This window comes from Oncorhynchus mykiss, chromosome 30, assembly GCF_013265735.2.
Source record: "Oncorhynchus mykiss isolate Arlee chromosome 30, USDA_OmykA_1.1, whole genome shotgun sequence".
NCBI classification, from domain to species: Eukaryota; Metazoa; Chordata; class Actinopteri; order Salmoniformes; family Salmonidae; genus Oncorhynchus; species Oncorhynchus mykiss.
Window position 1 is genome coordinate 18183774 of NC_050570.1, and position 15020 is coordinate 18198793.

General features: G+C 40.0%; 1 protein-coding gene across 1 annotated transcript in view; it reads left to right on the plus strand.

The window, feature by feature from the left end:
• Nucleotides 1-14216, plus strand: part of LOC110522754 (interleukin-6 receptor subunit beta) — a 34858-nt gene extending 20642 nt beyond the window's left edge. The window contains exons 11-12 of the mRNA XM_021601226.2: nucleotides 66-159; nucleotides 12576-14216. Of these exons, the coding sequence (XP_021456901.2) occupies nucleotides 66-159; nucleotides 12576-12672 (191 nt within the window). The 3' untranslated portion in view covers nucleotides 12673-14216. The remainder of the gene's footprint in view (nucleotides 1-65; nucleotides 160-12575) is intronic.
• Nucleotides 14217-15020: the final 804 nt, after the last annotated feature.

Genomic DNA, 15020 nt, shown 5'->3' on the forward strand with positions numbered 1-15020 from the left:
CTGACCTACCTCCATTGGAGTGGACAGTTGTTCATTCATTTGTGTGTGTGTGTGTTCCAATCTAGGGGGCGTTGTTTTGGTGGACACCATCCTGTGGTGTTGCATTCCTACAGTGCTCACCGTCATGATACTGCTGAACTGCCTACAGTGGAGACAGAGGTGAGAGAGCCACAGAGAGGGCAGCCTACTAGTAGAGGTCTTGAAGTGGAACTCTCCCCATGTCTTGCCAGCCTGCTGCACTTTTCCAGACCCACATGTATCCCTGACTGATTAGCAGCAGACTGCAGATGCCTCCACTTAGTCTGTGAGTCTGATAACAGTGTCTGTTCTCTGCAGGATAAAGCAGAATCTCTGGCCTACAGTTCCTGACCCTGCACATAGTAGCCTGTCCACCTGGAACACAGAGACTAAATACACCACAGTCGTTTTCACTGGGGGGGGGGGGGGGGTGAGTACTTTTATGATCCTTCCCATCCGGAATCCTTGGACGTCCCTACCCCATTAAAGTTTACATTTAAAATGGTTAAGGTTAGAGTAATAATACATTTTATTTTAAGTGCTTTTCATGACACCCAAAGTTACTTTACATACACAAGAAAATCAGAAGGATTAAAGGCAATAAAATCACACATTAAAATAAGTGTATAAAAGTACACCAAACATGATGACAGACTGACCATGGAGAATACTAAACATGATGACAGACTAACCATGGAGAATACTAACCATGATGACAGACTGACCATGGAGAATACTAAACATGATGACAGACTAACCATGGAGAATACTAAACATGATGACAGACTAACCATGGAGAATACTAACCATGATGACAGACTGACCATGGAGAATACTAAACATGATGACAGGCTAACCATGGAGAACACTAAACATGATGACTGGCTAACCATGGAGAACACTAAACATGATGACATACCAACCATGGAGAATACTAAACATGATGACAGACTAACCATGGAGAATACTAAACATGATGACAGACTAACCATGGAGAACACTAAACATGATGACAGACTAACCATGGAGAATACTAAACATGATGACAGGCTAACCATGGAGAACACTAAACATGATGACAGACTAACCATGGAGAATACTAAACATGATGACAGACTAACCATGGAGAACACTAAACATGATGACAGACTAACCATGGAGAACACTAAACATGATGACAGACTAACCATGGAGAACACTAAACATGATGACAGACTAACCATGGAGAACACTAAACATGATGACAGACTAACCATGGAGAACACTAAACATGATGACAGACTAACCATGGAGAACACTAAACATGATGACAGACTAACCATGGAGAATACTAAACATGATGACAGACTAACCATGGAGAACACTAAACATGATGACAGACTAACCATGGAGAACACTAAACATGATGACAGACTAACCATGGAGAACACTAACCATGATGACAGACTAACCATGGAGAACACTAACCATGATGACAGACTAACCATGGAGAACACTAAACATGATGACAGACTAACCATGGAGAACACTAAACATGATGACAGACTAACCATGGAGAACACTAAACATGATGACAGACTAACCATGGAGAACACTAAACATGATGACAGACTAACCATGGAGAACACTAAACATGATGACAGACTAACCATGGAGAATACTAAACATGATGACAGACTAACCGTGGAGAACACTAAACATGATGACAGGCTAACCATGGAGAACACTAAACATGATGACAGACTAACCATGGAGAACACTAACCATGATGACAGACTAACCATGGAGAACACTAAACATGATGACAGACTAACCATGGAGAACACTAAACATGATGACAGACTAACCATGTAGAATACTAAACATGATGACAGACTAACCATGGAGAATACTAAACATGATGACAGACTAACCATGGAGAACACTAAACATGATGACAGGCTAACCATGGAGAATAATAAACATGATGACAGACTAACCATGGAGAACACTAAACATGATGACAGACTAACCATGGAGAACACTAACCATGATGACAGACTAACCATGGAGAATACTAAACATGATGACAGACTAACCATGGAGAATACTAAACATGATGACAGACTAACCATGGAGAATACTAAACATGATGACAGACTAACCATGGAGAACACTAAACATGATGACAGACTAACCATGGAGAACACTAACCATGATGACAGACTAACCATGGAGAACACTAAACATGATGACAGGCTAACCATGGAGAACACTAAACATGATGACAGACTAACCATGGAGAACACTAAACATGATGACAGACTAACCATGGAGAACACTAACCATGATGACAGACTAACCATGGAGAACACTAAACACGATGACAGACTAACCATGGAGAATACTAAACATGATGACAGACTAACCATGGAGAACACGAAACATGATGACAGACTAACCATGGAGAACACTAAACATGATGACAGACTAACCATGGAGAACACTAACCATGATGACAGACTAACCATGGAGAATACTAAACATGATGACAGACTAACCATGGAGAATACTAAACATGATGACAGACTAACCATGGAGAATACTAAACATGATGACAGACTAACCATGGAGAACACTAAACATGATGACAGACTAACCATGGAGAACACTAACCATGATGACAGACTAACCATGGAGAACACTAAACATGATGACAGGCTAACCATGGAGAACACTAAACATGATGACAGACTAACCATGGAGAACACTAAACATGATGACAGACTAACCATGGAGAACACTAACCATGATGACAGACTAACCATGGAGAACACTAAACACGATGACAGACTAACCATGGAGAATACTAAACATGATGACAGACTAACCATGGAGAACACGAAACATGATGACAGACTAACCATGGAGAACACTAAACATGATGACAGACTAACCATGGAGAACACTAACCATGATGACAGACTAACCATGGAGAACACTAAACATGATGACAGGCTAACCATGGAGAACACTAAACATGATGACACACTAACCATGGAGAACACTAAACATGATGACAGACTAACCATGGAGAACACCAAACATGATGACAGACTAACCATGGAGAACACTAAACATGATGACAGACTAACCATGGAGAACACTAACCATGATGACAGACTAACCATGGAGAACACTAAACATGATGACAGACTAACCATGGAGAACACTAAACATGATGACAGACTAACCATGGAGAACACTAACCATGATGACAGACTAACCATGGAGAACACGAAACATGATGACAGACTAACCATGGAGAACACTAAACATGATGACAGACTAACCATGGAGAACACTAACCATGATGACAGACTAACCATGGAGAACACTAAACATGATGACAGACTAACCATGGAGAACACTAAACATGATGACAGACTAACCATGGAGAACACTAACCATGATGACAGACTAACCATGGAGAACACTAACCATGATGACAGACTAACCATGGAGAACACTAACCATGATGACAGACTAACCATGGAGAACACTAAACATGATGACAGACTAACCATGGAGAACACTAAACATGATGACAGACTAACCATGGAGAACACTAAACATGATGACAGACTAACCATGGAGAACACTAAACATGATGACAGACTAACCATGGAGAACACTAAACATGATGACAGACTAACCATGGAGAATACTAAACATGATGACAGACTAACCATGGAGAACACTAAACATGATGACAGGCTAACCATGGAGAACACTAAACATGATGACAGACTAACCATGGAGAATACTAAACATGATGACAGACTAACCATGGAGAACACTAAACATGATGACAGGCTAACCATGGAGAACACTAAACATGATGACAGACTAACCATGGAGAACACTAACCATGATGACAGACTAACCATGGAGAACACTAAACATGATGACAGACTAACCATGGAGAACACTAAACATGATGACAGACTAACCATGTAGAATACTAAACATGATGACAGACTAACCATGGAGAATACTAAACATGATGACAGACTAACCATGGAGAACACTAAACATGATGACAGGCTAACCATGGAGAATAATAAACATGATGACAGACTAACCATGGAGAACACTAAACATGATGACAGACTAACCATGGAGAACACTAACCATGATGACAGACTAACCATGGAGAATACTAAACATGATGACAGACTAACCATGGAGAATACTAAACATGATGACAGACTAACCATGGAGAATACTAAACATGATGACAGACTAACCATGGAGAACACTAAACATGATGACAGACTAACCATGGAGAACACTAACCATGATGACAGACTAACCATGGAGAACACTAAACATGATGACAGGCTAACCATGGAGAACACTAAACATGATGACAGACTAACCATGGAGAACACTAAACATGATGACAGACTAACCATGGAGAACACTAACCATGATGACAGACTAACCATGGAGAACACTAAACACGATGACAGACTAACCATGGAGAATACTAAACATGATGACAGACTAACCATGGAGAACACGAAACATGATGACAGACTAACCATGGAGAACACTAAACATGATGACAGACTAACCATGGAGAACACTAACCATGATGACAGACTAACCATGGAGAATACTAAACATGATGACAGACTAACCATGGAGAATACTAAACATGATGACAGACTAACCATGGAGAATACTAAACATGATGACAGACTAACCATGGAGAACACTAAACATGATGACAGACTAACCATGGAGAACACTAACCATGATGACAGACTAACCATGGAGAACACTAAACATGATGACAGGCTAACCATGGAGAATAATAAACATGATGACAGACTAACCATGGAGAACACTAAACATGATGACAGACTAACCATGGAGAACACTAACCATGATGACAGACTAACCATGGAGAATACTAAACATGATGACAGACTAACCATGGAGAATACTAAACATGATGACAGACTAACCATGGAGAATACTAAACATGATGACAGACTAACCATGGAGAACACTAAACATGATGACAGACTAACCATGGAGAACACTAACCATGATGACAGACTAACCATGGAGAACACTAAACATGATGACAGACTAACCATGGAGAACACTAAACATGATGACACACTAACCATGGAGAACACTAAACATGATGACAGACTAACCATGGAGAACACCAAACATGATGACAGACTAACCATGGAGAACACTAAACATGATGACAGACTAACCATGGAGAACACTAACCATGATGACAGACTAACCATGGAGAACACTAAACATGATGACAGACTAACCATGGAGAACACTAAACATGATGACAGACTAACCATGGAGAACACTAACCATGATGACAGACTAACCATGGAGAACACTAAACATTATGACAGACTAACCATGGAGAACACTAAACATGATGACACACTAACCATGGAGAACACTAAACATGATGACAGACTAACCATGGAGAACACCAAACATGATGACAGACTAACCATGGAGAACACTAAACATGATGACAGACTAACCATGGAGAACACTAACCATGATGACAGACTAACCATGGAGAACACTAAACATGATGACAGACTAACCATGGAGAACACTAAACATGATGACAGACTAACCATGGAGAACACTAACCATGATGACAGACTAACCATGGAGAACACTAAACATTATGACAGACTAACCATGGAGAACACTAAACATGATGACAGACTAACCATGGAGAACACGAAACATGATGACAGACTAACCATGGAGAACACTAAACATGATGACAAGCTAACCATGGAGAACACTAAACATGATGACAGACTAACCATGGAGAACACTAACCATGATGACAGACTAACCATGGAGAACACTAAACATGATGACAGGCTAACCATGGAGAACACTAAACATGATGACACACTAACCATGGAGAACACTAAACATGATGACAGACTAACCATGGAGAACACCAAACATGATGACAGACTAACCATGGAGAACACTAAACATGATGACAGACTAACCATGGAGAACACTAACCATGATGACAGACTAACCATGGAGAACACTAAACATGATGACAGACTAACCATGGAGAACACTAAACATGATGACAGACTAACCATGGAGAACACTAACCATGATGACAGACTAACCATGGAGAACACTAAACATGATGACAGACTAACCATGGAGAATACTAAACATGATGACAGACTAACCATGGAGAATACTAAACATGATGACAGACTAACCATGGAGAACACTAAACATGATGACAGACTAACCATGGAGAACACTAACCATGATGACAGACTAACCATGGAGAACACTAAACATGATGACAGGCTAACCATGGAGAACACTAAACATGATGACAGACTAACCATGGAGAACACTAAACATGATGACAGACTAACCATGGAGAACACTAACCATGATGACAGACTAACCATGGAGAACACTAAACACGATGACAGACTAACCATGGAGAATACTAAACATGATGACAGACTAACCATGGAGAACACGAAACATGATGACAGACTAACCATGGAGAACACTAAACATGATGACAGACTAACCATGGAGAACACTAACCATGATGACAGACTAACCATGGAGAATACTAAACATGATGACAGACTAACCATGGAGAATACTAAACATGATGACAGACTAACCATGGAGAATACTAAACATGATGACAGACTAACCATGGAGAACACTAAACATGATGACAGACTAACCATGGAGAACACTAACCATGATGACAGACTAACCATGGAGAACACTAAACATGATGACAGGCTAACCATGGAGAACACTAAACATGATGACACACTAACCATGGAGAACACTAAACATGATGACAGACTAACCATGGAGAACACTAACCATGATGACAGACTAACCATGGAGAACACTAAACATGATGACAGGCTAACCATGGAGAACACTAACCATGATGACAGACTAACCATGGAGAACACTAAACATGATGACAGGCTAACCATGGAGAACACTAAACATGATGACACACTAACCATGGAGAACACTAAACATGATGACAGACTAACCATGGAGAACACCAAACATGATGACAGACTAACCATGGAGAACACTAAACATGATGACAGACTAACCATGGAGAACACTAACCATGATGACAGACTAACCATGGAGAACACTAAACATGATGACAGACTAACCATGGAGAACACTAAACATGATGACAGACTAACCATGGAGAACACTAACCATGATGACAGACTAACCATGGAGAACACTAAACATTATGACAGACTAACCATGGAGAACACTAAACATGATGACAGACTAACCATGGAGAACACGAAACATGATGACAGACTAACCATGGAGAACACTAAACATGATGACAAGCTAACCATGGAGAACACTAAACATGATGGCAGACTAACCATGGAGAACACTAACCATGATGACAGACTAACCATGGAGAACACTAAACATTATGACAGACTAACCATGGAGAACACTAAACATGATGACAGACTAACCATGGAGAACACGAAACATGATGACAGACTAACCATGGAGAACACTAAACATGATGACAAGCTAACCATGGAGAACACTAAACATGATGGCAGACTAACCATGGAGAACACTAAACATGATGACAGACTAACCATGGAGAACACTAAACATGATGACAGACTAACCATGGAGAACACTAACCATGATGACAGACTAACCATGGAGAATACTAACCATGATGACAGACTAACCATGGAGAACACTAAACATGATGACAGACTAACCATGGAGAACACTAACCATGATGACAGACTAACCATGGAGAACACTAAACATGATTACAGACTAACCATGGAGAACACTAACCATGGAGAACACTAAACATGATGACAGACTAACCATGGAGAATACTAAACATGATGACAGACTAGCCATGGAGAACACTATACATGATGACAGACTAACCATGGAGAACACTAAACATGATGACAGACTAACCATGGAGAACACTAAACATGATGACAGACTAACCATGGAGAACACTAAACATGATGACAGACTAACCATGGAGAACACTAAACATGATGACAGACTAACCATGGAGAATACTAAACATAATGACAGATGAACCATGGAGAACACCAAACATGATGACAGACTAACCATGGAGATTACTAAAAATGATGACAGGCTAACCATGGAGAACACTAAACATGATGACAGACTAACCATGGAGAATACTAAACATGGAGATTAGTAAACATGATGACAGACTAACCATGGAGAATACTAAACATGATGACAGACTAACCATGGAGAATACTAAACATGATGACAAACTAACCATGGAGAATACTAAACATGGAGATTAATAAACATGATGACAGACTAACCATGGAGAATACTAAACATGATGACAGACTAACCACGGAGAATACTAAACATGGAGATTACTAAACATGATGACAGACTAACCATGGAGAATACTAAACATGATGACAGACTGACCATGGAGAACACTAATCATGATGACAGGCTAACCATGGAGAATACTAAACATGATGACAGACTAACCATGGAGAATACTAAACATGATGACAGGCTAACCATGGAGAACACTAAACATGAAGACAGGCTAACCATGGAGAACACTCAACATGATGACAGGCTAACCATGGAGAACACTAAACATGATGACAGGCTAACCATGGAGAACACTCAACATGATGACAGGTCTCGTGTCTTTGGCTATGCCAGATTAAGTGATATGACATGCTATTCCAGAAAATTATTTCTCTGTAATTAATATTACCTGATTAAGCTAATCAGGTAGACAATTAACTAGAAAATCGGGGCACCACGAAATAATATTAATAGAGCTGTTATCTTCCGAATAAACTCTTAAAGACCTGGTAATCTTTTACGTCAATAGCAGTCAATTATTAATCGTCACCTTTTTAGTCTCATCTGAAAGTGATAAATTCTTGGTCATCTTCACGAACCCTGGCTAACAAGTTGAAAATACTAAATTTGATTTAATTATTTATTTACTAAATACCTAAATAAGTTAAAAAAGTTTGAAATATCCAATAAATGTCGTTCCACTTCATGATTGTGTCCCACTTGTTGTTGATTCTTCACAAAAAAATACAGTTTTATATCTTTATGTTTGAAGCCTGAAATGTGGCAAAAGGTCGCAAAGTTCAAGGGGGCCGAATACTTTTGCAAGGAACTGTGTATGTTTAACAAAGGCTTTTCAAGAGTCCTTCTGTAGAGTCAAGAGAGAGGAAAGGGAGAAAGGTATTTATGGGGTGGGGTCATAAACCTCACCCACAGGCCAACGTCATGACAGTCCCCCCATGTTGGGTTCAATCTTGAGATTTAATTGTCACATACACATCTTTAGCTGATGTTATTGCGGGTGTAACGAAATTCAACAGTGCAGTAATATCTACCAATACACACAACCTAAAAGTTAAATAATCTAAGAAATATACAAATATTACGATGAGCAATGTCGGAGTGGCATAGACTAAATACAGTAGAATAGAATATAGTATATATGTTAAAATGGTGTTCCATTATTAAAGTGGCCAGTGATTTCAAGTCTATGTATATAGGGCAGCAGCCTCTAAGGTGCAGGGTTACGTAACCGGGTGGAAGCCGCCTAGTGATGGCTATTTAAGTCTGATGGCCTTGAGAAGCTGTTTTTCAGTCTCTCGGTCCCAGTTTTGATGCACCTGTACTGACCTCGCCTTCTGGATGATAGTGGAGTGAACATGCAGAGGCTCGGTTGGTTGTTGGCCTTCCTGTGACATCGGGTGCTGTAGGTGTCCTGGAGGGCAGATAGTTTGCCCCCGATGAAGCGTTGGGCAGTTGCCGTACCAGGTGGTGATACAGCCCGACAGGAAGCTCTCAATTGTGCATCTGTAAAGGTTTGTGAGGGTTTTAGGTGCCAAGCCCCCAAAATTGGCCTCCTGAGTTTGAAGAGGTGCTGTTGCATCTTCTTCACCACACTGTCTGTGTGGGTGGACGATTTCAGATTATCAGTGATGTGTACACAGAGGAACTTGAAGCTTTCCACCTGCTCCAGGTGGTCCCATCCATGTGGTTGGGGGCTTGCTCCCTCTGTTGTTTCCTGAAGTCCACAATCAGCTCCTATTGTTTTGTCGACGTTGAGTGAGAGGTTATTTTCCTGGCACCACACTCCCAGGGCCCTCACCTCCTCTCTGTAGGCTGTCTCGTCATTATTGATCAGGCCTACTACTGTTGTGTCGTCTGCAAACTTGGTGATTGAGTTGGAGGAGTGCATGGCCACGCAGTCATGGGTGAACAGGGAGTACAAGAGGGGGCTGAGCAAGCACCCTTGTGGGGCCCCTGTGTTGAGAATCAGCGAAGTGGAGTTGTTGTTTCCTACCTTCTCCACCTGGGTGTGGCCTGTCAGGAAGTCCAGGATTCAGACGCAGGGCCCGAGCTTAATGATGAGCGTGGAGGGTACTATGGTGTTGATTGCTGAGCTGTAGTCAATGAACAGCATTCTGAAAAATCCACATCCAACCTGACAGAGCTTGAGAGGATCTGCAGAGAAGAATGGGAGAAACTCCTCAAATACAGGTGTGCCAAGCATGTAGCGTCCTACCCAAGAAGACTTGAGGCTGTAATCACTGCCAAAGGTAGTTCAACAAAGTACTTACTAAAGGGTCTGAATACTTTTTTATATTTACATTTGCTACAATTTCTAAAACCCTGTTTTTGCTTTGTCATTATGGGGTATTGTGTGTAGATTGATGAGGGGAAAAACTATTTAATCAATGTTATAAATATATATTTTTTACTTTTATTTAACTAGGCAAGTCAGTTATGAACAAATTCTTATTTACAATGACAGCCTAGGAACAGTGGGTTAACTGCCTTGCTCAGGGGCAGAGCGACAGATTTTTACCTTGTCAGCTCAGGGATTTGATCTAGCAACCTTTCGGTAACTGGCCCAATGCTCTAACCACTAGGCTACCTACCTCCAATAAGGTTGGAATGTAACAATATGTGGAAAAAGTAATGAGGTCTGAATACTTTCCGAATGCACTGAAAACAGAAATAAATCAAATCCTTAAAAATAGGCTACTACACCAGAAAATATGATGATTTGGCCACAGGGGATCATTAGCTTCATAAAAAAAAAGATGTGGATTGTTTTAAATCACATAACCTACAGTCTGAAGGGCCCGCAATTTGTGCAGCTCATGCTGCAAATACCAAATAGATGATTGTTGAGTTATGACTGTCAGTGAAAAGCAGAGATCCAGCCAGGCATATCACAATATTTAAAAATACAATAATGGAAAAACTGTTTTAAAAGCAAATGGCTATTACTGTAAAAAGATGACATTGAAAAGACTCCAATTTGTCTTTTAGTTATCAAAATGATTAAGTTAATTGAGCAAACAGTAGCCTATCTTATTGGCACCAGCGGAGAACATCGGCCATATCACCTGTGAGTGTGCATATTCACTGTCTTTATCATTGGGTCAGTGCCACTTTTGTTTATTTTTGGACAATCATTTCCTCCTTCAGGTTAGATGGACGTCATATTGTATTCGTGTCGCCACTTTTCGTAGGCCGATTATATGGATCAGACAACATGGTTTTTATTGATCTGTTTGTCAGTATCAACAGAGTAAGCTACCCTGTAATTGTTGTAGTATAAAATGAAATGTGTGTGTGTGCACTTGGGTGTCCCGTACCATTAAGAAAGGGTGAGACTGTTGCAGCTGTTGGATAGATAGCCTCAACTTTGTTTTGAAAAGAGGCCAGAAAACTGACATAAAGGTCGATGGTGAAGTTTGTTGATGTTTGAGAAGAGCTCTCTTGGGTTTCCTTGGGTTTCCTTGTTCATTCCTTATGATGTTGGAGAAATAGGCAGATTAGGTCGTGGCAAGTGAGTCCTTGCAGTTGTGAATGTGGTCTTTGTAGGCCTCCTTATGAACAATGAGCCCTGTTCCGTTTGTAGAGCCGTTCTAGTTGTCATCCTGTGGCTTTCATGGCACGCAACTCAGGATTGTACCATGGCGCTGGGATGTTGAAGGAGACCACCCTCCTTTTAAGGGGGAAAAGAACATCCAGGTGGGAGGATAGTTCACTGTTGTGATGAGCCACCAAGTCAGTCACTGCATGAGGGTCAGAGGGGTCATGCAGGTAGGGGTTAGGGTTTAGGGTAGGGACTTCACAAGGATCCACAATTGCATACTTTTATATACCCGATGGCAAAATTGGACTGTGCCCTAAAAAATGGAAAAACACAGATTTCTATTGTACATATCTGTAGACAATGATCTCATTGAAGATCTCTGGAAGTTCACATAAAAATACACAGAGTAGGACTAATTTAGTGAAGCATTTGTGTTTGATTGATTACTCTGTATTGCACGTTTATGCTATATTATTTGTCTAACCAATAAAACATGCTCTAAGTTATTCTCTTTATTTTTCAGAATCTCAGAGGAGAGAACACCATTTCAAATAAAGCCCCAGTGTCCCCATTCCCCCAGCAGGGGGCAGAAAACTATTGATGTTGATTGTATGTGGTAATATAATTTCTTATGACGTCTGAACCCTGTTCTTTGTTTTTCTGTTATATGTTCTGAATTTGTTTATGTTATAACACACTGAGGTTTTCATTGGCATCTGTACAGTACTTTGAATATTGTTTTTATCCAATCAAGTTTCATTGTGACCTGGCAAGTCAAAATAAGGCCACTTGCAAAGTAATTCAAGTAATATATGTTTAATCTGTTCTATATATATCCTTTATATGCTGTAATATCATATAATCTACTGATGCTACTGATGCGTGTCTACGTATTTACTGCAGTTTCTTTTAAGAGCTGCTGTGTTATAAGAGAGGCTAGAAGTCAGTCAAACCAGGCTAGAACATCTAGCCCCAGGTCTAGTGCTGATGAAGAAACAAAAACACAAGTTATCCCAGTTCCTCTGAGTCCTACTGTTGCTTGGTGATGTTAATTCTACAGTCCCAGCAGGACTTATAAAACTCCCTTTGCTTTTGTAACTCATAGAGTTTTAATGTTTCCACATACTGAGTCCAGTACACCCACACACACTTTTTTAGAGCTTTGAATAATGCCCACAACTTATGGCACATTTAAACCCAATTTTATTTTTACTACCCAGTGTCAACCGGTCAACCCCAGTCATGTGTGAGTCAGCATCCCTGGTGTTTTTTGCTCTTTCAACAGCGGGTACAGAAGGGGTTGACAGTTTGGGAGGATAGCATGTTGTTAAATACTGCATACTGAATTAAGGGTCCGGCTCTGCATGGTAAACTATGCAAATGCTTTTCAAGAATGAGGTATTGGCTCAGGACAAGAAAACGCTGCATGCGATGCCTGCTGAGGTCTGTAGCCTACTGGCTCGAGTGGATGGAGTTTGGTTGTCATGGATGTCATGTCATGTTGTAGCAACCTTAACCTAACACCTAGCGAGCTAGTCAAGAGTATACGACCTCATGGTGTCACAGTTAAGGTGTTGGCTACACAGTTACTGGACCCATGTTCGAGTCCTGATTGGGGCTACCCCTGAATTTGTAACGATAATCTTATTACAATGTTTAGAATTATATTTAGTAAATAATTACTTGCTTTGAATTCTGTGACTGATCACTTTAGACTAATCATATAACATATAAAATATATAAAAATGTATTTTTTATCAATATGTCACCATTAATGGAGAGTGCCATGGATTTCCCCCAAAAATCCCAGTAGACACTGATCTATGGAAATGCCCTAAAATATCCCCATAAGTTTTATGGCACATGTACACAGTCAGTCAGTAACAGGCAACTCCCCAATAGTCAGCTGCTATCCACTGAGTGCACTGTAGACTACTCTGAGAAACGAACTGCTTTACCACCAGCAAGACTGACGGGGGCTGGTGCAGAGCGCAAGGATGAGTTCTGCTCTGCTTTCCTTTATTGTTGCTGTCAGTAGCTACAGGAGGTTTCCATCCAATTGGGAACAGATTTTCATGCAATTATTCTAAAATCCGCATAACAACAATATGTGCATTTTCCCACGAGATGTTTCCATCATTTCCATTGACTTGTTGTGAATAAAAGGTTGTGCATGATGACGTAGTGCACAAAAATTAATTTTTGCTGTTAAATTCCCATATACCAAATAAAAAAATATAAGTTAAAGGAAAATTCCACCCCAAAACTTATCTGCTAACTTTCAAAATACAGAATACAGCTGTTATGATCATATGATTCAAAATGCATCATAGAGGCTGTATTTCTGTATTTTGAAAGTTACATATCTTGAAAACTTCATTGCTGAGATGCAAAACATTTTGAGACCATATCAACAATGGAAAAATGAAATTAATATTACGAGAGTTTTTGTGTGGAGTTTTCCTTTAACCTCTACGGGTTAAAGTCTTGTAGAATAGTCTTGTTTGATCAAATATATTTTTATATTCAAATGTAGGAACTGGGTTCTACTGTTTGAATCCCTGCTGTGTCTGGCCCCCCTCACCCCATCTAGATGTGTGAAGGTTGGTGTCTTTTCTGTAGGGAAGCTAATTATCCATAATTTATGACATTCCTGGGAGTGTGTAAACTTAAATGTTGTATTATACTTGAACTTGAAAAAGTACTTGAAAAAGTATCAATTGATGAATTCGGCACATTATACAACATTTTGAATAGTAATGCAATGGTTCATTGGATCAATCTAAAACTTTGTACACACACTGCTGCCATCTAGTGGCCAAAATCAAAATGGCGCCTAGAGTCCTACGTGTAATAATGGCCTTTCTCTTGCATTTCAAAGATGATGAAAAAAATAAAAATAGAAAACGCATGTTTTTTCCTTTATATTATCTTTTACCAGATCTAATGTGTTATATTCTCCTACATT